General features: G+C 46.9%; 1 protein-coding gene across 1 annotated transcript in view; it reads right to left on the bottom strand.

The window, feature by feature from the left end:
• The window catches only part of TG (thyroglobulin), a 244,962-nt gene that overhangs the window by 173,397 nt on the left and 44,152 nt on the right, over positions 1 to 27,413 (bottom strand). The window contains exons 21-25 of the mRNA XM_059901660.1: positions 21,944 to 22,093; positions 19,852 to 20,022; positions 8,006 to 8,122; positions 7,386 to 7,501; positions 3,569 to 3,677 (exon numbers count right to left, since the gene is read on the bottom strand). Coding sequence (XP_059757643.1) covers positions 3,569 to 3,677; positions 7,386 to 7,501; positions 8,006 to 8,122; positions 19,852 to 20,022; positions 21,944 to 22,093 — 663 coding nt within the window. The remainder of the gene's footprint in view (positions 1 to 3,568; positions 3,678 to 7,385; positions 7,502 to 8,005; positions 8,123 to 19,851; positions 20,023 to 21,943; positions 22,094 to 27,413) is intronic.

The following is a 27,413-nucleotide window of genomic DNA, read 5'->3' on the forward strand; positions in this document are numbered from 1 at the left end:
AGCCCAGCTTGACTTAAAGGGCCCATCTCCCAGCTTTAAACGGTTAGAATTCATCTCCCTCCCTTGATCTCTCTTACATTCTGTCTGTGCCTCTACTAAGGCTCTGTCATCCTTCACCCTACAGTTAAGCCACTTGAGACAGCTACTGCTGCCCCACCAGTTGTGATTCCCTGGACACAGTCCCCGCTCTCACAAGCAGGAGTCACAAGCCACGTGTGACTCCTCGAAGATCAATTTCAGTTCATCAGAGTTCATGCTGCAATAGCCACGTTCCAAGTGCTCAGTGGCCACATGTGGCTACTGGCTGTCATTTTGGACAGCAGAGATTTATTGAGCATTTCCATCCCTGCGGAAAGTTCTACTGCACAGTGCCGCCCTGGATGGTAGGGCCACGTCTCAGCTCACTGGCCATCCTCCTCACAGCCTGCACAGAGGACCACCTGCTCTGAGATCTGGGCATGGTGGGCTCCTCCTCATCCTTAGTTCCGACACTCCCTTCTCTGAAGTTCGTTCCCTGAGCGCCCAAAGCAGCTCATGTTCATTTTTCTTCTCCTTTTTAAATTGTCATAAAATATACATAACAAACAATTTACCACTTTAACCGTTTTTAAGTGTATAGTTCAGTGGCATTAAGAACATTCATGATATTGTGCACCATCACCCCATCCACCTCCAGAACTTTTCATCCTCCCAACCGAAACTCTGTCCCCATCAAATACTAACTCCCCATTACCCCCTCACCCAGCCCTAAGTAACTACTGTTCCACTTTCTTCTCCATGAATTTGGCTCTTCTAGGTAGCCCACGTCCATCTTTACCCCAGTGTCCTGTTTCATTTTCATCAAAGCACGTATCACCCTCTGAAGTGCTTTTATTGCTGGACCAATTCCTCTATCAATCAGGGATTCTGTCTGTTTCGATCACAGTGGCACCCACAGCACCTGCGAAGTGCGTATACTTCCACGGGCACTCAGTAAACATGTATGGGACGTGCAGTGCTGGGCTCACCCACATGGTGTTGGAGTCCTAGACAATGGAGCAGGTCTGGGAGATGTTCCCGAGTTGGGGGAGGTCGGGCCTACAGTCCTTGGTCCACCTGGATGCAGTGTGACAAGATGCTTCCTGTTTCTAGGCTTCACCTGTGACGTGAGGGCTAGATAATCTCCAAGGAACCTTCAGGCCCTGACTTCCTTTGCTACTGAAAAATCACATGGCTCCTCCTCCACAGTCAAGGCCACGGACCTTAAGTGGGTATGGACAGAGGATGGCCGTGGAGGATGGACAAAGCTGTCCCATCTTCCAGGTCACTTAAGCTCAGGCGTGTGGAGGGACATGCTCACTACCTACTGGGTACCACGGACTGTGCAGGAGACTTTCAGAAACTGTGTCCTTTCCTGCTCAGCTGTGGCATTTTATTCCCACTTTACAGAAAGTAAAATAAAGAAGTTGTTCCTGATCAAAGATAGAACTAGTAAGTTGGGAGCAGCGGAGTCTAAAGCCAGATCCAGTTTACCTCCCTTCTCTTTCCATTACAACAGAACCCAGAATGGCTGGGTCTGTGCATTTTCTGCTTGAAAATATAAAAGGCAAAACAAAACAAAAAAAGGCAAAAAACAGTTCTGCCCTTGATTTAGCTTGGCAGCAAAGAAGCTTCACAATTTCCCTTGCAATTTTCCCCCAAAGTATAAACTTCCAGGAGATGAGGAGGAGAAAAAAATAACAAACACTTAAAAAGAAATACAATTGCGTTTTTAAAAAAATATGATAAAAGGCCAAAGTAGGGTTTTAAAGAGCATTTTTGAGAGGGGTTACTTGTTTTATTTTGGTTTTCCTTTTCAGAAAATAATCTCTGTGTTCTGTCATTTTTCAAAATGGGTAGTAAAAATAAGTGGAATAAACACTGGGGCAGAAATTCTAAAACCTGGCCAGAGATCAGAGAAAAGCCAGCTCTGCTGGACTCCATTCTCCCAGGGGAGCTCTCATTTAAGACAGGATGGAGGTATCAGGCGAAAGAAGGACCGGAGACAACAGTACACAGACGCTCGTCCCTGCCGTGGGCTGAGCCTGCTGCCGAGGTCGGCCGAGGCCCTGGGCCGGGGCCGAGGCATCCTCTCCGTCGCCAGCTGCTCGCAGCGCAATTCTGAAGCTGCTGGGAGCCGGGCTGCCTGCCCGGAGCTTCAGACCTAAGGAAGTGACATGCCTGCCACCTTCATTCCAACCCCTCCCCTCCGCCCCCCGTCCTCGCTCAGGTCCCCTGGCCTGTCTTCCGGTCCACAGCCATTGCCTCGGGTCATGGGGAAACTGTTAGCAGGAGTGACAAGGGTCGTAGAAGCCCTCCTCTGGCTCTTTACCACACGCCACACGCTGTTTTAAAAGCATCGCATCATTCTGAAAGCATCCTCATTCCCACCTCCCAACAACCTCAGTTGACCTGTGACTCTTATTTGACTAACGGAATCACAGCAGCCTACAATGTCAAGGAACTTGTCCACCGTCACACACAGCTCGTGGTGGCAGAGCTGGGGTCAACCCACCAGGCGGGCTCTAGCCCCCTCACCCTTAACCACAGGAAGCGAGGCCGGGAGAGCGGTGACTAGAAAGGGCATCACAGCTCACGGGCAGAGCGCAGTCGTGGGCCAGGGCTCAGGACCCTGCACTGCTGTCCCCTCTCTTGGCCCTGATGGATAGGGCAGAGTCGTGCAGGCTGTAGGATTCTTGGAAAAGACCCACTGCTTCTTCCACATGTGTTACAGAGACCAAAAGTATCTCCCTGACCCCCTCTGTGAGGCCATGCAGGGGAATCAGACGCACTTAGGTTCAAACCCAGATCCCCAATTTACTAGCAATATGACCTTGGGCAACACTCTTAATCTCTCTGAGCCTCAGTTTCCTCATCTGTAAAACAGGGATTACGATCCCATTTTCACCTTCCTTCAAGAATCTCTGTGAGGGTGGAATGAAAGGCGTCTGGGGAAGTGAGCTGTAAACTATAAAATACGAGACGGCCTCGCTACTCAAAGTGCGGTCCAGGGACCAGCTGCTTTGGCGTCCCTGAGAGGTTACTTGATAGGCAAAATCTTGGCCTTACCCTGACTTACTGACTCGGCATCTGCTGTGTTACCAGCCCCCAGGTAACGTGCATACACACTGCAGCCGGGGAGGTCCTGAGTGCAGGACAGGGAGAGACAAGAGCTTGGAGGTCTGGCTGCTTATGAGAAGGTCTGACAGCTTCCGGGGAGGGTGGACACGAAAGGGAGAGGGGAGTGAAGGTCCGTGAGATGGAGGGTCAGGGTGGGCAGCTGCAGGGAGCCCAGGGCCTGCTGCCCTGCTGGGGACACCCCGTATCACAGGCAGCCACATGAGCTTGCACAGGGCACACTCAGCTGGCCTCTGCCCGCAGCCTTTGTGTCTGCTCTGCAACTGAATCGCTCACCTGCAGGACGGGCCTCCCTGCCCCTTGCGCTGGGGGCAGCGTGGCTCCTCTCTAAAGGCGTCCTGCGGGAAAGCAGCTCCAGACACTGAACAAGTTAAGCTACGGGGGCCCCGGGCCATCCAGCTCATCAACCTACCCTTTTTCAGATACACAGCTGGAGAGTCTCCACCCCTGCTCCTCACTTTCACCTGGCACATAAGACTTCCAAAGCTGGTGGCCGTCGAGGTCCCCAGTGCATCTTCCTCCTAAACGTGGAAAGAGGCTGAATTATCGTCCGGTGACATTTAACAATTAAATTCAACAAACATTTATTAAACTCTAACCAAAGCTAGGCACGGGGGCTACAAAGATAAATAAGAGAAGATTCCCGCTCCTTAGTTTCTCCCCATCTATTGAAGCACACAGACATGTAAGCAGTAAATTCCAGCCCAGAGTGTTAGCTGCAAAGACATGTGTAATAAAAGAGGAGATAATTACCCCTGAAGAAGGAGTGGTTAACTCTATTGAGAAAGGGGAGCTAGAAAATTTTCCCAGAAAAGGTGAATCTGGGTGGGGTTCGGACGTATAAATAAGAGTTTGTCAGGTGGAAACAAGAGAAGGGGGATTGTAAGCAGAAGAAAGGGCGGAGATGGAGACCTGGGATCCCGTGGGTGTTTTCATTAACGAGGTCCAGTGGTTCTCAGGGACTGTCAGTTATGAGAGGGGCGTGATGGGAGGAGAGAGAGAGAGAGAGGCAGGGCCCAGCTCAGGGAAGACCTTGTTTGGCACACAGCTTGCACACAGGGAGGATCAGGGGAAGGTTCTTTAGCTTGGAAATGGGGAGGTCAGGCTTCTGAAGATCTTGCTGTTTTCCAGTGCCTCTGACCCCTAGGTCCAGAGCTCTTGCTGTGTGGGTGTGGTAGGCTAAATCTGTATCAATTTCTGTCTTGTTTCTAGTATTTTGCCCCCTCCCTGCCCCCACCCCCTGCAAAGTTTCCAACTTTGAGTTTTCCAGTTCAATTTTGGGAATTTGGGGAGGGCAGAGGCTAAAACAAAGGCTATTTGAAGACAACAGCTCTCCTTGCTTTTTAGAAAAAAAACCCGAACTCACTGAACGGATGATGGTCTGAGGAGGGAAGAAGAGCCTTTGAGGAGGCAAGATTCCTGCAGACTGAGAAGGACCTGAGTCTTGGGTCCCAGATTACAGGAGCCCTGGTCCCATCTGCAGTCAGGCTCTGCTGCGTGGCGGCGGGCACTGAGGGAGGGGGCGGAGGTAACCCAAAGCACGGGGCTCCTGCCTCAGCAAGAGTCCCTTCCCCACCCAGAGCCTGGCCCAGACCCAGTGGCGCCAAGGGGCCTGAAGTCAGCTCCTGGGACCGTGGCCTCAGCTCTGGGCTGGGTGGACCGATCCCTCATGGTCAAAGGCACTGCAGGGCCCCGGCCCTGGAGAGGAGCCTTACTAATGGTTGAGATGGAATCCCTGTCGACCTGATGTGTGGATAACACACTAACAACCATGGTGACGACTAGGACAAAGGTCATCGAGCATTTCCTCTGCAGCAGAAACTGTCCTGTGAGCTTTCCCATGTATGACTTCACAACAGTCCTGTGAGGCGGGTGCTGTTATTACCCCATATTTATGGGGGCTCTGAGGAACCAAGGTGCAAAAGAGCAGCAAGCAAGTAGCAGGGCTGGGACTTGAACCCAGGCAAGCTGGCTCCAGAGCCGCCTTCTAACTACTCTCCCTGTAAGACAGTGTCTCTCATGGGCTGAGGGGCTGAAGTTAGAGTTAGTTCTTTTTTTTGCCTTTTTTAATAAAATGAAATGTTGTATATCTTGTAGACTAAAAGCCACACTTACTGAGCAAGCAGCTGTCAGCAGAGGATCAGATGATCAATAATCTAAGACGTTTACTCACAGAAGTGCCAGGTGCTTAGTAAGCACTCAACAAGTGTCAGCTCTTTCTGTTATTATTAATTCTATAAGCTGGTTCTGATCCCTTAGGGAAACACAAGTAGTAGACGTTCTTTAAATCAGGGATTCCCAAGGACTTGACAGTCGCCTAGGGAACCACTGTCACTGACAGCTGTGACCCTCAGACCACAAAGGACCTGACGGAAGTCTGGACAGAGGTGTCCCATTATTAGCAGAATCACTCGCTGTGGACCAGCCAAGATGCAGGAGCAGCTCCTGGACCCTGATAACAAGTAAGCCCAGCTTGTCTGCACTGTCCCAGGGCAGGAGAGGCGACACTGAGAGCACGGCTCAGTCCTGACCTTAATGGGTTAAGGTGGTGAGTTCCTGCTGAGCGTCACCAGCCTACTAGCCCATCCTCCCTCCCCCACCCCACCCCCTTTTCCCCCTGATATATCTTAAGGCAGGTCTGAATCATGATAGCGAAAACAAATAAAGGCACGGTCATCCTCCTCAAAATGCTTTAAACTCAAAGAAGTGAACGTGTCCTCAACGATCTACTGTGTGTACGGAGTTAGTCTCTCAGATCCTCACCAGACTCCATCCTACCGATGAGGAGACAGAGGTTAAGGAACCTGCACCTGGTAAACAGCCCCAAAATGACGGGGTTGAGATTCAATCCAAGACAGCTCTCTGCTCTCCTCAAGATCCTACAGCTCCAGGCCCCAGCTTGAGTCCTAAAATTCAGGGGTCCACCTTCCACGCTGTTTCTGGGCTGTCACTTATGAATATGCACTTGCACACAAGCACTGGTACCTGGTGCTGATGCAAAACTGCTAACAGGGGACTTCCCTGGTGGTACAGTGGTTAAGAATCCGCCTGCCAATGCAGGGGACACAGGTTCGAGCCCTGGTCCGGGAAGATCCCACACGCCGAGGAGCAACTAAGCCTGTGCGCCACAACTACTGAGCCTGCGCTCTAGACCCCGTGAGCCACAACTACTGAGCCCTCATGCTACAACTACTGAAACCCGCACGCCTAGAGCCCGTGCTCCGCAACAAGAGAAGCCACCGCAATTAGAAGCCCGCGCACCGCAACTAAGAGTGGCCCCCGCTCACCACAACTAGAGAAAGCCCGCACGCAGCAACGAAGATCCAACGCAGCCAAAAATAAATAAATAAAATAAATAAATGTATTTTAAAAAAAAACTGCTAACAAATCTATATGCCCTTAAATGTGAGATAAATGAGGTCCATGCAAAGAATGGATTGGTATGTTGCCATTAAAAAGAACAAGGCTCATTTTTTAGATACAGAAAGATAAATATTATGTAAGAAAATCAAGGTAGAAAAGAATATGTATTGTAAAATATTAGCATGTAAACAAAAATGTTTTTATGTAATAAACACTTATAAACACATAGAAATGTTCTGGAAGGATCCATAAGGAATGGAGGAGTAAAAATGGAGATTTGCATGTGGCTAAGAGTTAGGAAGTTAGGAGAATTGCTTTTCACTGCATACCTTTCTGTCCTAATTCATGGTAACAATGAAATTGCTGATACCCGACCAGCTTTGACTTACTGAAACAGCAATTTCGTGTGGTTCTAACTAATATTTAACTTTCTTTTCCGTTTTAAGCCATAATCATGTTTTACTTCTACAATGGGAAGGAATGCTGGGGTCTGGGGCTCAGAGAGACAGATGGTATTTTGGGCTCTGGACAATGTCCTGGCGCGTCCAGTGGCCCAAGCTACCCAATGAGATAAGCGGGTGGGGGACAGAAGGAGGGGGCTCATCACGGAAATCCTCTTCTGATGGATCTGTCCGGAAATGATGCTGCTCAGATAAACAGTCCCTAAGTTAACTTCCTCCTGAGCCATCACTGGTCCTCTGCAGTTTCAGTTTCCCAAAGTCCCATCGTTTTGAAGAAATGGAGGTAACGTGGGATCAGCTATTGACAATCTCATTCCATCACCTGATCAAAGTGGTGTCAATTCAGTCAGGGCATGCCTGATGTAGGACAAGAGACAGACCCACCATGCAGCTGCCACGACTCACCCGACCAGAAGTTGTGCAGGCGATGTGGTCACTTGCCCAAGCATAGAAATCGCAGGAGACGTCCGATCCCGCCGTAGACACCGTGAGGAAGCTGCAGGCTTCATCTAGCGCACAGCCTGCAAGCACCAGGGGACAGTCACCCGCCAGCCCCTCAGGAGATGCTGAGGACAGACGGACACACACCCCTACTCCCTGCCCCCCAAACACACACACACAGTAATGTGGGTCACGATGACTATTCATGGAGGATTGGAGGATTATGAGCTAATGCTCGTAAAGGTGAATACTCAGTAAGTGGTAGTTGTTATTACCCATCTCTGGCCTGACCGCTGAAATAAACAGATACAGCTCCTGATCTGGACAAAATGCTCTACAAGGAACGAATGCCCTTCAATTCTGCTCCCTAACATCTGGCAGAGCCTCGTTCTTGGCAGGTGGTGGATGCACTATAAACTCCTAACTGAAATTATGAGTTGGATGCACATTTTGAGAATCAAGTGATTTACAAAGTATTTTTTATAACGTATATTTGATGATCATTTCAAGGGTTGTACTTGATGTGTCTTGCAAGATCAGCACAGCATATCTGTATGGCACCACCCAGGTGCCCGGCCCCTCACCTGCCAAGCACTGCATCAGTGAGGACTCAGAACCGGGAACTTCGGACTTGACCATCACAGCAACATCGGCATCGAAGATCACCTTAGATTCTGGGAGCTTCTCAAATTTCCTCATCACTGAAAGGAAAGCAAATCTGTGAAATTTCACTCTGAGGGGTCTGGGGCCTCTGCAGAGAAGCCAAAAAGAGTTTTAGGTCAAGAAATCACTTCCCACTCACAGCCCTTGGTCACACAGGTGTTCCAAAAAGAGAAATTCCCTTTTAAGGGCAGTTCCAGAATGCTGCCTCATGGCTAATACTGAGAGCTATAACTTGCCATGTCTCCTTTTTCCACCTCATTGTCAGGAAGTAAGAAGAATAATTTAATATTGTATTAGTCCTCACAACTCCCGTTTTCACATTGATATTGATTTTCTATCTAAATTTATATTTCCTTGTCCTTATCTTTGAATGCTAATGATATCTCATAATTATTTTATGTATAATTCTATAAATAAAACGTTTTATTTATAATGATATCTCATATTTATTTTAAAACAACTTGTCCTCTTTCTGTAAAGAAGTAAGTTATTTTTAAAAGACAAAACATGTGCACATGGGTTCACGTAAGTTTGAAAATGTGTCATTAGGCTCAGATATTTTTATGATAGCATTTGTTTAAATGATATGTTAGCATCTGTTTTCCCAGGTACCATCAACACACCTGAGCTCCTATCTGTAGGAATGACACAGTCACATGCTCTTGGAACTAGATAAGAGAGGAGAAAGAAATAAAATTTCTCAAGGCTATGAGACTTGGAACTCACTTTTCACCAAGCAAAAAGCACTGCATGTAACTCTCAAGGAATGAGACTTATCTGACAAGCCAAAATGCCCAAGAGTGTCAATATTTTACAGGTAACTATCAAAAAGAAACCCTGAAGTGCATGAGTACTAGTTTTTTGCAGACATGATTATAAACATGTATGTAGGCCCTCATTCTCACACACATCCACTGCTTTATAAAAGAGACCATGTCTGAGTTGGTTTTCATCACGTCAATAAATTCAAAGCCATCCAAAGCAATATATTCTCAGTTTGCATAATAAGTGCAGAAAAAAAGTTTATTACCTTCGGAGTGGGAATGGGAGAGGGAAGTATTAATATAATAGAAATGGCATGCATTAAGCCTTCAAAAATCTTGATATAAAAAATTCTAATTTTGAGAGGACCTTCAAGATGGCAGAGGAGTAAGACGTGGAGATCACCTTCCTCCCCACAAATACATCAAAAATAAATCTACATGTGGAACAACTCCTACCAAACACCTATTGAACGCTGGCAGAAGACCTCAGACCTCCCAAAAGGCAAGAAACTCCCCACGTACCTGGGTAGGGCAAAAGAAAAAAGGAAAAACAGAGAAAAAAGAATAGGGATGGGACCTGCCCCTCTGGGAGGGAGCTGTGAAGGAGGAAAAGTTTCCACACAGTAGGAAGCCCCTTCACTGGCGGAGACGGGGGGTGAGCAGGGGGGAAGCTTCAGAGCCACGGAGGAGAGCGCAGCAACAAGGGTGCAGAGGGCAAAGCAGAGAGAGTCCCGCTCAGAGGATCGGTGCCGACCAGCACTCACCAACCCGAGAGGCTTGTCTGCTCATGCGCCAGGGCGGGCGGGGGCTGGGAGCTGAGGTTGGGCTTTGGAGACCAGACCCCAGGGAGAGGACTGGGGTTGGCTGCGTGAACACAGCCTGAAGGGGGCTAGTGCGTCACAGCTAGCCGGGAAGGAGTCCGGGAAAAAGTCTGGACCTGCCTAAGAGGCAAGAGACCATTGTTTCGGGGTGCGCGAGGAGAAGGGATTCAGAGCATGGCCTAAACGAGCTCCAGAGACAGACTCGAGCCGCGGCTATCAGTGCGGACACCAGAGACGGACATGAGACGCTAAGGCTGCTGCTGCCGCCACCAAGAAGCCTGTGTGCGAGCACAGGTCACTCTCCACACCGCCCCTCCCGGGAGCCTGTGCAGCCCGCCACTGCCAGGGTCCTGTGATCCAGGGACAACTTCTGCAGGAGAACACATGGCACGCCTCAGGCTGGTGCAACGTCATGCCGTCCTCTGCCACCGCAGGTGCAACGTCACGCCGTCCTCTGCCACCACAGGCTCACCCCACATTCCGTACCCCTCCCTCCCCCCGGCCTGAGTGAGTCAGAGCCCCCTAATCAGCCGCTCCTTTAACCCTGTCCTGTCTGAGTGAAGAACAGACACCCTCAGGCAACCTACATGCAGAGGCGGGGCCAAATCCAAAGCTGAACCCCAGGAGCTGTGCGAACAAAGAAGAGAAAGGGAAATTTCTCCCAGCAGCCTCAGGAGCAGCGGATTAAATCTCCACAATCAACTCGATGTACCCTGCAACTGTGGAATACCTGAATAGACAACAAATCATCCCAAAATTGAGGCGGTGGACTTTGAGAACAACTGTAGACTTGGGGTTTGCTGTATGCAACTGATTAGTTTCTGATTTTTATGTTTATCTCAGTATAGTTCTTAGTGCTTGTTATCATTGTGGATTTGCTTATTGGTTTTGTTGCTCTCTTTTTTTTATTACTTAAAAAAAAATTTTATTATATTTTTATTTCAATAACTTTATTTCATTATATTTTTCTGTCCTTTTTTTCTCCATTTTCTTCTGAGCCGTGTGGCTGACAGGGTCTTGGTGCTCCAGCCAGGTTTCAGGCCTGAGCCTCTGAGGTGGGAGAGCCAAGTTCAGGACATTGGACCACCAGAGACCTCCCAGACCCACATAATATCAATCGGCGAGAGCTCTCCCAGAGATCTCCATCACAGTGCTAAGACCCAGCTCCACTCAACAACCAGCAAGCTACCGTGCTGGACATCCCATGCCAAACACCTAGCAATATAGGAACACAACCCCACCTATTAGCAGAGAGGCCGCCTAAAATCATACTAAGTTCACAGACACCCCAAAACACACCACCGGAGGCAGTCCTGCCCACCAGAAAGACAAGATGCAGCCTCATCCACCAGAACACAGGCACCAGTCCTCTCCACCAGGAAGCCTACACAACCCACTGAACCAACCTCACTCACTGGGGGCAGACACCAAAAACAACGGGAACTACGAACCTGTAGCCTGCGAAAAGGAGACCCCAAACACAGTAAGTTTAGCAAAATGAGAAGACAGAGAAATACACAGCAGATGAGGGAGCAAGGTAAAAAACAACTAGACCAAACAAATGAAGAGGAAATAGGCAGTCTACCTGAAAAAGAATTCAGAGTAATGATAGTAAAGATGATCCAAAATCTTGGAAATAGAATGGAGAAAATACAAGAAATGTTTAACAAGGACCTAGAAGAACTACAGAGCAAACAAACAATGATGAACAACACAATAAATGAAATTAAAAATTCTCTAGAAGGAATCAATAGCAGAATAACTGAGGCAGAAGAATGGATAAGTGACTTGGAAGATAAAAACATGGAAATGACTACTGCAGAGCAGAATAAAGAAAAAAGAATGAAAAGAATTGAGGACAGCCTCAGAGACCTCTGGGACAACATTAAACGCACCAACATTCAAACTATAGGGGTCCCAGAAGAAGAAGAGAAAAAGAAAGGGACTGAGAAATATCTGAAGAGATTATAGTTGAAAACGTCCTTAAAATGGGAAAGGAAATCGTCAATCAAGTCGAGGAAGCACACAGAGTCCCATACAGGATAAATCCAAGGAGAAACACTCCCAGACACATATTAAACAACCTATCAAAAATTAAATACAAAGAAAAATATTAAAAGCAGCAAGGGAAAAGCAACAAATAACATACAAGGGAATCCCCATAAGGTTAACAGCTGATCTTTCATCAAAAACTCTGCAAGCCAGAAGGGAGTGGCAGGACACATTTAAACTGATGAAAGGGGAAAACCTACAACCAAGATTACTCTACCCGGCAAGGATCTCATTCAGATTCAATAGAGAAATTAAAACCTTTACAGACAAGCAAAAGCTAAGAGAATTCAGCACCAGCATGCCAGCTTTACAACAAATGCTAAAGGAACTTCTCTAGGCAGGACACACAAGAGAAGGAAAAGATGTACAAAAGCAAACCCAAAACAATTAAGAAAATGGTAATAGGAATATACATATCGATAATTACCTTATATGTAAATGGATAAAATGCTCCAACCAAAAGTCATAAACTGGCTGAATGGATACAAAAACAAGACCCATATATATGCTGTCTACAAGAGACCCACTTCAGACCTCAGGATGAATACGGACTTAAAGTGAGGGGATGGAAAAAGATATTCCATGCAAATGGAAATCAAAAGAAAGCTGGAGTAGCAATACTCATATCAGATAAAATAGACTTTAAAATAAAGACTGTTACAAGAGACAAAGAAGGACACTACATAATGATCACGGGATCAATCCAAGAAGAAGATATAAGAATTGTAAATATTTATGCACCCAACATAGGAGCACCTCAATACATAAGGCAAATGCCAACAGTCATAAAATGGGAAATCGACAGTAACACAATAACAGTAAAGGACTTTAACACCCCACTTTCACCAATGGACGGATCATCCAAAATGAAAATAAATAAGGAAACACAAGCTTTAAATGACACATTAAACACGATGGACTTAACTGATATTTATAGGACATTTGATCCAAAAACAACAGAATACACCTTCTTCTCAAGTGCTCCGGGAACATTCACCAGGATAGATCATATCTTGGGTCACAAATCAAGCCTTGGTAAATTTAAGAAAATTGAAATCATATCAAGTATCTTTTCTGACCACAACTCTATGAGACTAGACATCAATTACAGGAAAAAAACTGTAAAAAATACAAACACATGGAGGCTAAACAATACACTACTAAATAACCAAGAGATCACTAAAGAAATCAAAGAGGATTTCAAAAAATACCTAGAAACAAATGACAATGAAAACACGACAACCCAAAATCTATGGGATGCAGCAAAAGCAGTTCTAAGAGGGAAGTTTATAGCAATACAATCCTACCTCAAGAAACAAGAAAAATCTCAAACAGACAACCTAACTTTAAACCTAAAGCAATTACAAAAAGAAGAACAAAAAAAAACCCCAAGTTAGCAGAAGGAAAGAAATCATAAAGATAAGAGCAGAAATAAATGAAAAAGAAATGAAGGAAATGATCGCAAAGATCAATAAAACTAAAAGCTGGTTCTTTGAGAAGATAAACAAAATTGATAAACCATTAGCCAGACTCATCAAGAAAAAAAGGGAGAAGAACTCAAATCAACAGAATTAGAAATGAAAAAAGAGAAGTAACAACTGACACTGCAGAAATACAAAGAATCATGAGAGTTTACTACAAGCAACTATATGCCAATAAAATGGACAACCTGGAAGAAATGGACAAATTCTTAGAAAAGCACAACCTTCCAAGACTGAACCAGGAAGAAATAGAAAATATGAACCAACCAATCACAAGCACTTAAAATGAAACTGTGATTAAAAATCTTCAAACAAACAAAAGCCCAGGACCAGATCACTTCACAGGAGAATTCTATCAAACATTTAGAGAAGAGCTAACACCTATCCTTCTCAAACTCTTCCAAAATATAGCAGAGGGAGGAACAGTCCCAAACTCATTCTACGAGGCCACCATCACCCTGATACCAAAACCAGACAAAGATGTCACAAAAAAAGAAAACTATAGGCCAATATCACTGATGAGCATAGATGCAAAAATCCTCAACAAAATACTCGCAAACAGAATCCAACAGCACATTAAAAGGATCATACACCATGATCAAGTGGGGTTTATCCCAGGAATGCAAGGATTCTTCAATATATGCAAATCAATCAATGTGATAAACCATATTAACAAACTGAAGGAGAAAAACCATATGATCATCTCAATAGATGCAGAAAAAGCTTTCGACAAAATTCAACACCCATTTATGATAAAAAACATCCAGAAAGTAGGCATAGAAGGAGCTTACCTCAACATAATAAAGGCCATATATGACAAACCCACAGCCCACATCGTTCTCAACGGTGAAAAACTGAAACCATTTCCACAAAGATCAGGAATAAGACAAGGTTGTCCACTCTCACTGCTATTATTCAACATAGTTTTGGAAGTTTTAGCCACAGCAATCAGAGAAGAAAAAGAAAGAAAAGGAATACAAATTGGAAAAGAAGAAGTAAAACTGTCACTGTTTGCAGATGACATGATACTATACATAGAGAATCCTAAAGATGCTACCAGAAAACTACTAGAGCTAATCAATGAATTTGGCAAAGTAGCAGGATACAAACTTAATGCACAGAAATCTCTTGCATTCCTACACACTAATGATGAAAAATCTGAAAGAGAAGTTAAGGAAACACTCCCATTTACCATTACAACAAAAAGAATAAAATACCTAGGAATAAACCTACCTAAGGAGACAAAAGACCTGTTTGCAGAAAACTATAAGACACTGATGAAAGAAATTAAAGATGATACAAACACATGGAGAGATATACCATGTTCTTGGATTGGAAGAATCAACATTATGAAAATGACTATACTACCCAAAGCAATCTACAGATTCAATGCAACCCCTATCAAACTACCAATGGCATTTTTCACAGAACTAGAACAAAACATTTCACAATTTGTATGGAAACACAAAAGACCCCAAACAGCCAAATCAATCTTGAGAAAGAAAAATGGAGCTGGAAGAATCAGGCTCCCTGACGTCAGACTATACTACAAAGCTACAGTAATCAAGACAGTATGGTACTGGCACAAAAACAGAAATATAGATCAATGGAACAGGATAGAAAGCCCAGAGATAAACCCACACACATATGGTCACCTTATCTTTGATAAAGGAGGTAAGAATATACAGTGGAGAAAAGACAGCCTCTTCCATAAGTGGTGCTGGGAAAACTGGACAGCTACATGTAAAAGAATGAAATTAGAACACTCCTTAACACCATACACAAAAATAAACTCAAAATGGATTAAACACCTAAATGTAAGGCCAGACACTATAAAAGTCTTAGAGGAAAACATAGGCAGAACACTCTATGACATAAATCACAGCAAGATCCTTTTTGACCCACCTCCTAGAGGAATGGAAATAAAAACAAAAATAAACAAATGGGACCTAATGAAACGTAAAACCTTTTGCACAGCAAAAGAAACCATAAACAAGATGAAAAGACAACCCTCAGAATGGGAGAAAATACTTGCAAACAAAGCAACTGACAAAGGATTAATCTCCAAAATATACAAGCAGCTCATGCAGCTCAATATCAAAAAAACAAACAACCCAATCCAAAAATGGGCAGAAGACCTAAATAGACATTTCTCCAAAGAAGATGTACAGATTGCCAACAAACACATGAAAGGATGCTCAACATCACTAATCGTTAGAGAAATGCAAATCAAAACTACAGTGAGGTATCACCTCACACCGGTCAGAATGGCCATCATCAAAAAATCTACAAACAATAAATGCTGGAGAGGGTGTGGAGAAAGGGAACCCTCTTGCACTGTTGGTGGGAATGTAAATTGGTACAGCCACTATGGAGAACAGTATGGAGGCTCCTTAAAAAACTAAAAACAGGGCTTCCCTGGTGGCGCAGTGGTTGAGAATCTACCTGCTAATGCAGGGGACATGGGTTCGATCCCTGGTCTGGGAAGATCCCGCATGCCGCGGAGCAACTAGGCCCGTGAGCCACAACAGCTGAGCCTGCGCGTCTGGAGCCTGTGCTCCGCAACAAGAGAGGCCGCGACAGTGAGAGGCCCGCGCACCGCGATGAAGAGTGGCCCCCGCTCGCCGCAACTGGAGAAAGCCCTCGCACAGAAACGAAGACCCAACACAGCCAAAAATAAATAAATAAATAAATATATTTAAAAAAAAAAAAAAACTAAAAACAGAATTACCATATGAACCAGCAATCCCAGTACTGGGCATATACCCTGAGAAAACCATAAATCAAAAAGAGTCATGTACCACAATGTTCATTGCAGCACTATTTACAACAGCCAGGACATGGAAGCAACCTAAGTGTCCATCAACAGATGAATGGATAAAGAAGATGTAGCACATATATACAATGGAATATTACTCAGCCATAAAAAGAAATGAAATTGAGTAATTTGTAGTGAGGTGGATGGACCTAGAGTCTGTCATACAGAGTGAAGTAAGTTAGAAAGAGAAAAACAAATACCATATGTTAACACATATATATGGAATCTAAAAAAAAAAAAAAAGGTTCTGGAGAACCTAGGGGCAGGACAGGAATAAAGACGCAGATGTAGGGAATGGACTTGAGGACATGGGGAGGGGGAACGTTAAGCTGGGATGAAGTGAGAGAGTGGCATGGACATATATACACAACCAAATGTAAAATAGATAGCTAGTGGGAAGCAGCCACATAGCACAGGGAGATCAGCTCAGTGCTTTGTGACCACCTAGAGGGGTGGGATAGGGAGGGTGGGAGGGAGGCTCAAGAGGGAGGAGATATGGGGATATATGTATACGTATAACTGATTCACTTTGTGATACAGCAGAAACTAACACAACATTGTAAAGCAATTATACTCCAATAAAGATGTTAAAAAACAATTTCTAATTTTACAAAGTGGTCCTTCATTGATCATTGAAGTTGCCAAGTTCATGTGCTCAGCCCATACTCAGTCCCTCCGCTCTCACCTCCTCCTCTCTTTTTTATTTTTTATACTCCTTGTTGTCTTATTTATAGGGGCCAGATGCTCCAGTCCAGCAAACACCACGTTATACGCAGCCAGTGTCCCTAAGGCTTGGTTGGTATGGACCAGCAGCTTACAGCATTGCAGGAGACTAAATAAAATTTGAAACATTTTTCAGTTTCCAATTAAAATCTTCTCAGGAGCCATAAATGCTGTAAGTTTAGCACTTCAGTTAGAGAATCTGCTGGTTTTCACATAAGGGACACCTTGGTGATGGAGGTCCTGACATTTCAGAGTTCTGTGAAGAAGCTCATTGACAAACAGAACAGAAACAATTTATGAACTGAGCTACCAATGATTCCATGGAATATTAAGTTAGCGTGCAGATTTATACATTCTGTTGGTGTAATCTGCCACATGTCTTACAGATATTTACAAATTTACATACATAACAGATATTTACAAATGTTTTGGGGAAAGTATAAAGGGTCAGCATCAGAGCACATCACCCTGTTTGATCATGATTCCGCACAGTGTACTGTGGCTATTTATGTGCCTGTCTCTTTCCAAGACAAGGATAATGTTCTGATGATATCTGAACACCCGCCAGCTAGGATAGTGACAGATATATACTAGTTTTCTACTTATTGGATGGATGGATGGGTGGATGGATGGATGGATGGATGGATGGATGGATGGATGGAAGGATGGATGGATGACTGCTAAAATCATTACAACACCAGGAAACCAGGGCAGAACATTATGAAGATGGTGTAATTCCAATGGTAGGCGTATTCCTCTGCTTGAGCACTTGACATGGAGTATGAAGTCTTCGGTGTGGACCAACAAAGGGCAGAACTAGAAAACTGGATCTAGAGTTAAAGGGAAGATGAGCTTGAAATATTTCCACTGGCCAAGGTCTAAACAAAGGGTTTACCACAGGCAGTGTCAAAAAGATCAAGGGGGCCACGCTGAAGTTGCAGCAGAGAGATAAAAGGTGAGGAGGCAGCTGGCAGTGGGGAAGGAGCACTAGCTCTGGAGTCAGCCAGTCCTGATGCCACCGCCCTCACCAGCTCTGTGTCCCGGGCATGTCTCAACCTCTGAGAGTCTCAGCTGCCTGGTGTGAGGAATAAACAGAGCAGCATGGAGTACCCTGTACCCGGCAACAACTCAGGAAACGCTGGGTCCCTCTGCCCCCTGCAAGGACACCCCGCCTCGGTGTCGGGGCTTGTCAGACTGGCTGCAGGAATTCAGGTGGTGGGAGAATCCCTTTCCCTGATGACCTTTAGGAAATAGTTCCGAAGAAGCCCAGATAATTAGAGCCATTCATTCATTGTGTCGACAAGCGCCAGCTACTCTCGAATAGAACAAAAAGAAAGATACAGGTCTAGCCCCAAAGGAACATGTGGTCTAATGAGGCTAGAGTCCAGAGAGGGTGCTGAGGTGGTGCAATTTTACTGTATCCTGGAGCACCACAGAGCCACCGAAGAGTTTTAAGGGGAATTGTATAAGTAGAATTGCCTCTTAACTGCTCTGAAGCACCGTGGGAAAGTCATTGGATGGAGGCAAGGCTGGAGCAGAGAGATGAATTAGGAGGCTACAGCAGTGATCCATCCACGTGTCTGAGGACCCAGGTCGGGCAAAGGGAGGTGGTGTCGGGATGCGGAAGGGGCACCGCCCTCGCTGGTGGATACCTGTTCCGGGAATTATACAGCTGACCTCTACGCACTTCGCCTTTTCTAGGGGACAAAAACCTCTACAATGAGACTTCAATTCCACGCCCAAAGATCTCAAAGTCAAGTTGAAAGGATTCTGAGACAGCGTGTTGCCATCCCAGTGGGGGCCCAGCTTCTTAACAGGGAAATCCTCCTGCATATCCAGAAAGGGAAATCTAAGCTCCAAGCTTTGCATAAGAAGCCAAGATGCTGAGGACCAACCTGGAGGCTATTCATAAACCTGTACTTCAGGGAGGCGTCGTCAAAGTTGGCAAAGCTGAGCTGCTCCTCATAAACGTTCCTGGTGCCACTGATTAAACTGGCCTTTCTGCTCCAGATGCACACAGGGCAGAACAAGCCAGGAAATGCTTTACAAAGTGCGCATTATAATCCGCACAGCCAAGCCAGTGGTACGGATGCAGAGGGCCAGAGTTAAGATGCAAGCACCCAGAATGGCCAGTAATCACCGTGGTCCTTGGGCAAGTTGCTTTCCCTCTGAGGACGTCCTCTCCCTCGTTTGTAAAGGATAACAAAGATCTGCCTAACTGATCTCTTAAAGCACTTCCAGCTCTAACTCCCCAATTGCTATTTCTGCCCAAGAGGAGGGATACTGGCAAATAATAATAAAGATTTTCGTTGGATTTGCAATTTATCCATGGACAGACACACACACACACACACACACACATCCTTGGCATTCATTAACGCTTCGCTAAGGCATTAACAATCCCATTTTACAGATGGGGAAACTGTTGAGTGTAAGCGACTTGCCCAGCACTGCACGACCAGTAAAGGGCACCATTGGGATTAAACTAGTTCTGGCCCCACTCCCATCACCTAGGATTATAGGACTCCTGTCAGTTCTTTCGCACCCATTATCTCATTGAAGAGCTGGGCTCAATGTTTGGCATCTTCATAGGATAATATTGACCCTCACGGTGTCTCAGGAGGCGAGCAGGAGGCTTCTGGGGTGATGAGCATCAGAGAAGTTGAGCGATTTGCTCTGGGTAACCCAGCAAGTAACATGGAAGAAGGACTGGCACTCGGGTCTTCCCCCAACATCCCACTGAGGGAGAAACGCTGACCAGCTTTTCGGAGGCAAGCTGCCCACAAGAAAGGAAACCTCAGCAGACGAATGATTTTTAAATTCATTTCTCATGATACTGAGGTATTTAGGGGTGAGGTTTCATGATGTCTGAAATATACTTTCCAATGATTAAAAGAGAGAGAGAGAAAGAGCAAAACAATAACAATTTTTGGATCTGGGTGACGAGTATTTGTTCTTCCTACTATTCTTTCAACTCCTACATAGGTTAAAAGTTTTCGAAATGAAAGGTTGGGGAAACTGCATCTCACATGTCTCTCCCCTTCTAGAAAGCCCTTGGGATTACACGCCCTGTCCCCAGGAGTGGCTGACTTAACGGCCTGCACGTACTCAGACACTGGGCGTCCATCAGCGGGGCCTCTGTCTCTGACCACGGCAGCCTCTGCCCCTCGCCGTCCACGCAGAAGGCCTTCCCGCTGGCCCCATCCCTCTGGCTGGCTCGGTACTGGCCGTCCTGGTCACACCGCAGGCCTGCCTCATTCTTCTGACAGCCAGTGACACCTGGAACCAAAGATGGACACAGCTCTCAGTGCTCTGTCTCTGGGGTCCCCTCCCTGCCGGACTCCAGGCTCCCAGTCCTTGATCAGACGTCCAAGTCACACGCCGGAGCCAGACACCGCCCAGCTTTAGACTTGTCAGTGTCCCCACCCCAACCAAAAGACAAAGTCTGGGCTCATCTTTGGGCCCCTAAGGCCGCTGTGACCTGGCCCCGCCCATCTGACCCTGCACGTGCTCCTGTGTGTCCACAGTCGGCCTGGAGCGCACCGCCTGCTCTGATACCATTTGCTGGGACTCAGGTTCTGCCGCCCGGTTCCTCTCCTGGTGCACCCTTCTCCCCAGCCTGCAAGGAGCTAACTCTTCACCGGCCGGTCCTCATTTCCTCCGGGAAGCCGCAGACCCCTTGATGCCCGAGAGTTACACACTCTCCTCTTGACCCATGCCTCTGCTCAGAGCCGGGAGCAGTTATCATTTCCGTTTGTCTGCGGGAGGGAACGGTTCGCAGCTGCCTGACTCCCTCCCAAGCAGGCAGGGACCTCATCTGGCTTTGCTCGCTATTTTATTCCAGTACCTCGCTCAGTGTCTGACATGTAATATGAGCCTCCGAGCCGCCCCAGGCTTTGCTACTGTGACTTATAATAAGAAATATGTACTCGGTCTTTATCACCACTTCCGGAAGTTGACATTCAGAGAAGGACGGTGATTTGGCCGAGGCCGCAGTGCCAGTAGGAGGGAGCGTGAGGGTGGAGACGGGTCTGGGGGGTGGCGAGCCTCCGCCTCCCCCTCTGCTCCCTGCCGCACTGCCGGGAGCTCCTTTTAAGAAAGGATTCCTCGGGCCGTGTGACAACACTTCATGTCATCCCAAACCACAGTGTCTGGAGCCAACGTGTGCAAACTGAGCGGGACGCCCGGGTGTCAAGGACCACTCTGAGTTCCTGGGGAAGAGTTTCTCCTCCAGAAGGAATGTCAGACTTCCGGCCTAGGAAATTCCTCTATTTACTTTCTTGGAAATACCGCCCTATTTCCACTGCTCTCCTGACCAAGGAAACTGCCTCTATCACAGAAGGTGACTTGATCTCTTTTGATTATTTTACAATTCTAAACACTACTCTGATTTTAAGCAATGCCTCATGTTGACACCATTTCAGACTAACATGAAAAGATTTGCGACAAGGCAAGTTATGGGCCCCTGCTAGGGAAAACCCAACACTCCCCAGTTGACTGTTAAGTAAATAGGCCAAGTGAAATCACATGACATACAGGAAGGCCACCGGTACACAGAGTCCTGACAGATTCATGGGACCAGAAAGGGAATATGAGTTACACAGTGGTAATGATCATAGGTGGAAAACATCTTCCACTTCTTAATCTGATAACACTGACTTACAAAAATCAGAACTTTCAGAATCAGACAATGCCGAGATCAAAGGCCAGCTATGTCACTTTCTAGCTGAGCGACTTTAGCTAAATTTCTTCCGTGAGCCTTAGTCTTTTTATACGTAAAAGCTGGGCTCATAATGTTTACCTAGAAGGGGAGTTGGGAGGATTGAATGAAGCGACACGGGTAAAATGTCTGGCCTAGCTCCTGACAGAGCACAGGCATTCAAAGGTGGTACCCTTTGGATTACGATCTGTATCCAATGGTTCTCAAGGGTGGGCAATTTTGCCCCCATCTAGGAGACATCTGGCATTGTCTGGAGACAGTTTGGTTGTCACAACTTGGTGTGCACGGGTGGTTCTACTGGCATCTAATAGGTAAGGAGCAGTGACGCTGCAAATAAACATCCTATCGTGCAAGGGACAGCGCTCCAAAACGAAGAATTATCTGTCTCAAAATGTCAGTAGTGACGAGGTCGAGGTGTCCTGCAGTGTCCCCATGACACCGTAGGGTTTCTCTTTCGAAGCAGGACCCTTTAGAACTTACAGTGAGTCTGGCTGAAAGCTCCAACGGAAACGGTCGTTCTGCCCACGGGACAAGGGAGGCAGGCCAGGCTACCTGCCTGCTCTTGGTAGAATCCAGCAGGGCAGGGGATACACTGCTCGTCCTGAAAATAGCTTCCTTCAGGACACTTAACTAGAAAAGATAAACAGAGCAATGAGGTTAAAGAACAAGACACTGGCTTTATAGTTACAACCTCAGAACACACAGGGTCTGTGAAATTCCAAAATCAGACAAGAGCTCGTTCATTTAACAAATTGCCCACTGAGAATCTGCTGTGCGTCAGGCTCTAGGAGTAGGGGATAAGCCGTGAAGAGGGTCGACAAAGTTCCTGCTCTCCAGGAGCTGACGGGCTGGTAGGATGAGAGGGTGTCCAACAGGAATGTCAGAGTTGAGTGACATGAAGCAGCAGCGGAGGGCACGATAGTGAGGAAGGCCCTTCTGAGAGGCGACACGTGAGACCTGGTGGGTGAGGAGTGCCCTAGGCAAAGATGCAGAAGAGAATTCTGTGCAGAGAGCACAGCAAGTGTGAAAATCCTGAGGCAGGAATGAGTCTGGATTATTCAAGGAATGGAAAGGTAAAAGCCAGCTACTGAGCTAGAGCTTAGTAGACAAAGAGAAGGTTGTCACGGGATGCAGTTGAGAACATCTGGAAAGATGATTGTCCATCCATAGGTTGCCATGGGAACATGGGAGAGCACAGTGGTGGGTGCAAACTTTGGGGTCAGACAGATCGGGTAAAACCCCTCTCCCCACTCTACCTAAACGCCTCTGGACTTCCCTGAGGCTCCATTTTCTGCTCTGTAAAATAAGGATTAATAATACTATCCCGTTGGAGTGTAGTGATGATTTACAGAAAGCACATATCATAATGCCAGACCCACAGGTGCTCAACGCATGGTTCTAGACTTGAGGGAGTCATTCCTGGCAGTCAACCTCACACCTACTCTGTCCAAACAGGGTGCCCTCCTTCCGTGGGGTGATTTCAACAATTCAGCACCATCTCACTTGAATGTGGCCTCTCCCTCTTGGTCAGTCAGCGATGGCATGGCTCAGACCTGGGACAACCGGGAGGTGAGTGAGATGCCCGGGGCACAGGATTGACAGAGGCCCTCACAGTTGGCTTGTTGAGTCTGATTTACTCAGAAACACCAAGTGTGACCCTGAGAGTGAGGACCTACTCACATCTTGCACCCTGGATGCCGCATTCACCTCATTCGTCTCCTCCCTGTGCTCCCCTGTCAATCAGCAGTCTCAGTGCTTTCTGTCCCTCTAACACTCCCAACCCTTCCTAATTTGCTTCCTCCAATATGATACGAGCTGAGAAACTAGAAACCCAAACTGGACAGATGCATGTCACATAAGGGTTCTAAGTTGGCGTCCAAGAGCTCTGCTCTGAGGTGAGTGCGTGAACTTGGCCACACGGATTCTGACAGCTCAGAGAAGGGGATAGCAGAAGGAGGTTCTATTTTGTCTTTTTTCTTGATTCAGGGTTGTGTTCTGGAGATTTTGCCAAATAACTTCTAGAAGAAGTGAGCTGTTACCCAGTAAGGGTGGGAGCCAAAAGCGTGCCCACTCTTGGGAGCGCTGTCTTTGTGCCTGGCACTCCTCTATGTACCGCATGTACCTCACTACAGCATACCCAGGAGTTAGTGTTCTACCTGCATTTCACAGATGAGAAAGCTGAGACTCAGGACATTTGTGCATGACGCCCCCAGCATGCTTTTCTGAAAAAGCAAGGGAGGAAGTAAAATTATAGAACGCGCCAAGCACAGTGCCAGGTATTACAATGTTACCACATTATGGGAAAGCTATCAAGCGTCATTCTAGCCTGGAGAAAACTGGTGTTCAAAGGCAAGGTCAACCAGGCAGCTAGATGATAGGGGTGGGATTCAAGCCCCATTCTCGCCAAACCAAAGCCTTTTCTCCACACACCAATTCAACCACCTTCCTTTGACGAAGAAGTGAGCACAAACGTGTAGGATGTGCTCAAACGGAGCCAGCGTGGATCTGAGAGCTACTCTCTTGAGTGTGCATATGTGTGTGGTGTTTCTGAGTAAATCAGAAACTCCAGGCACATCCTGGAAACTGAATGGTGTGTTTTCCGGCCTGCCCTGTGCCATGCACATCCTCGCTCAGAGAGCGGGGTTTCGTTACTTCTATGAGTCACATTGTTGATCATCTCTAGTATTTTTACCTCAGTACTGTGGCTATTTTTTCAAGTAGTCTCCAAGTTCATTGCTAAAGGAAAACAAAACCTTTTAAGCCAGCCTGAGTTGCTGCCTCTGAACCCAGGGTGCAGGTGAAGGGACAGAAAAAAGAGAGCTGGGAATTTTTGCTGCCATACGTTTCAGGCCTCTCGACCACGCGCAAGCAATCTGCGTTCTGTTTCTTTCCATGTCTGATGTCAAGAGTCTTTTGCACCCAAAGGAACCTTTGTGAACATCACGGTGAGGCTCCGTTGCCTCCTTCCCCAGCAGGTGGGTCCTCCCAGAGACCCTGAGTCCACCGCAACAACTGAATGTCTATCCCTCAGTTAAATCCCTTCATGGAAATCACTGGAAAAATCCCTGGGGCCTCAGTTCCCTCTTCCGTAAAATGAGGCGATTTGGCCAATTTGAGTTTGCAAGTTGCACAAAGCTTTGGGGTTATGCCATCCCTCCAGCCAACCCATTCCCAAAGTCCCCAAACAACAGCAGCCGTGTTTCTGCTGAAGAAAAATATCTGAGGAAGCATAACTGTCCTTCACTCCTTAGCCTGCTTTGCTCAACCCCACCCCTGGCCCCGTCACTCTCCAACTTAAGATTCGCCCCTGGTGACCCCACCAAACCAAGCCCCTTGCTGTGCCCCCAGGCCTCTCCCACTCTGGTCGTCTCCTATCTCTCAGGCCCCATTCTCCAGTCACACAAACCATGTGCACTGTCCCCATAAAGCCACAGCACTTCGTAACTCCCTGCTTTTGCACTAATCTCCATTTCTGGAATGTCCTTCATCACTTTAGTGAACTCAACACGGGGGCACACACACGTACACACACACACACACACACACACAAACCACTTCTTGTCTGCTCTTGCCCAAGCGACAATTCTAACTCGCCTTTAAGACTTCACGCCAGCCTTGACTACCCCAGCAAGCCGCCCCTGACTGCCCCGACTGGGAAGCAAAAGGCTTTTCACGTGATATTTTAGCCGTCTTTTCACTTAACCTCTCTTCAGCTAGACTGTGAGCTCCTTGAAAGTGGAGCTATGACTTTTGCTTCCCTGAGTATGTCACATGGTATTTGACACATAATTATATTTTGAAAGCTTGGATGGAATTGATGGGTGGATGGATGGGAGGATGGATGGAAGGAAGGATGGATGCATGCATGGACAGATGCATGAATAGAAAGAAGGAAGGAAGGAAAGGAGGGAGGGAGGAAGGAAACAAGACATAACATGTTTCTTCAGGAAAAAATTCTTAGAGAACTAGCTCTATTATAAGAATTTGCAGTGAACGAGTGACAGTGAATGTCGTTCAGAATGGAAATGGAAAATCCAGACAATTTCTCTGGGATTCTCCTCAATGGACCAACCTGGTATGAAGGTTGCCAGCAGGTAATTCTGAGGGGAAGCCATCTGGCTGGCAGTGAGGCAAGAGGGTGAACGTAACTGACTGCATGGGAGGTGCAAACAAAGCCTCCACCCCTTGCAGTAGGCACTGCCTAGATGAAGGCTGCCATGCCTGCCTGAGCCATGGGAGGTGGACATTCCCACCGGTCTCCCTGAATCACTGTTCCCCCAGGGGACCATCCAGATTGGCCCCCCCAAGACGACACACAGAAACCCTGCCTTATCTCCACAGGACAAGGCTCTGCTTGTAGCCTCACAGCTGTATTCCAGATGTGCTTCAGAAGGAAAAAGAGCCAGTAAGAATAGATACAAGAATCCGAGGGCGTGATTTCACCAAGAGCCCTTGTTGAGAAGGAAGACTTGTGAATCAGCAGACAGAACAAAGAATTTGGAAACAGCAGGGCTGAGTTTAAATCTCATTGGGCCAATTAACAACAAAACAATTTGCTGAAGTTTCACTTTGTGTGAAGCAATGTGCTTTGTATCGATTATATTCAGCTCTGCAAATCACAATCCCCATGAAGTAGGTACTACTGTCCCTGTTTTCCAGATTACGCCTAGTGAAGATAGGCAGTGTCCCAAGAACCCACACTAAGAAGGTGCTGGAGCCAAGACTCGAACCCAGGTCCACCTGACTCCCAAGAGCAGTTTCCTAACACTCTTAACTGTATGCCCCCCAGCTGCTTCGTCCATCCCATGACATTAAAAATACCTGACATCCTGGACCAGAGCAATGCAGAAATTCAATAGAGAATGGATGTTATCATTGACACTGGAGAAAATCCAGGGCTTTTGGTACGGCTTTTGTGAATTCCATTCTGGACCTTTCTAACCATTTGGAGTAAGCGGTGGGGCTGAATGGTGTGATCAACAATGCTCTGTAACTTGGTAAAAAGCTGCCGCAGTTGAAGAACAGAATGTAAGTTTGTGTAGAGCTAGGATGGGTAGACTACAGCCCTCAGGCCAAATTCAGCTCACCTTCCGTTTGGCAAGCGAAGTTTTATTAGAACACAGCCACGTTTTTCTCCCCACAATGGACGAGCTGAGTCCACGAGACAGAAACAGAATGGTCTGCAAAGGCTAAAAGACTTGCTTTGGCCCTTTACGGAAAAAGGTGGCCACCTCCTGATCTGCAGCAAGTGCAGCCCTGGCCAAACCTTTCATTCACAGGCCCACCCTGTGACTCCCACTCTCTCTGAAGCCCGGTCACCCCGAGGCTGGGGTCTGATTCCCTGGGTCCCCACTGCTTGACACCCGTCAGGCAAGTCTGTCTGTGCTCCTGGCTCAGCCTCCCCTCCCACTTCCCAGCTGAGCCACACTACCCGTCCTGGTAGACAGGAAGCGGTCCTCTAACCATCAACCGAGTTCCCCAGAGGGAGCCTAGGACCAGATTCCCAGTCCGCCCCCTTTATTCTACACACAGGAAATGGGGGCCCGGCGCTTGACTAGTCCCTCTCTCCCTCTCCTGCTGTCCCGCCTCTTGGCTCCACGCTCCAAGGGGGCACCCGAGGTGGCTGAGCCCCTGCAAGCGGGGCTCCCAGACCCCCGTACCAACACCGCCTGGGGTGGTTATAAAAGCAGCCTCCCCCCAATACACGCGCGCTTGTGTGCACACACACACACACACACACACACACACACATACACACACACAGTGAGCTTTTGGCAATGGAGCCCAGGGCTCTTCACGGCACATCTGAGAACACAGTGGCAGGTGTTGCAGTCACCTCCGTTGCTGTGACCCTGTTTCTCCCACCCTGGCAGGTGACACCATCCACGCCTGCTTCTACTTCTTATCTTCGTTGTTTGGGCAGCTCTGTTGAGGTGGAAGGATCGTGAGC

The sequence above is a fragment of the Balaenoptera ricei genome, chromosome 17 (genome assembly GCF_028023285.1).
Source record: "Balaenoptera ricei isolate mBalRic1 chromosome 17, mBalRic1.hap2, whole genome shotgun sequence".
NCBI lineage: Eukaryota > Metazoa > Chordata > Mammalia > Artiodactyla > Balaenopteridae > Balaenoptera > Balaenoptera ricei.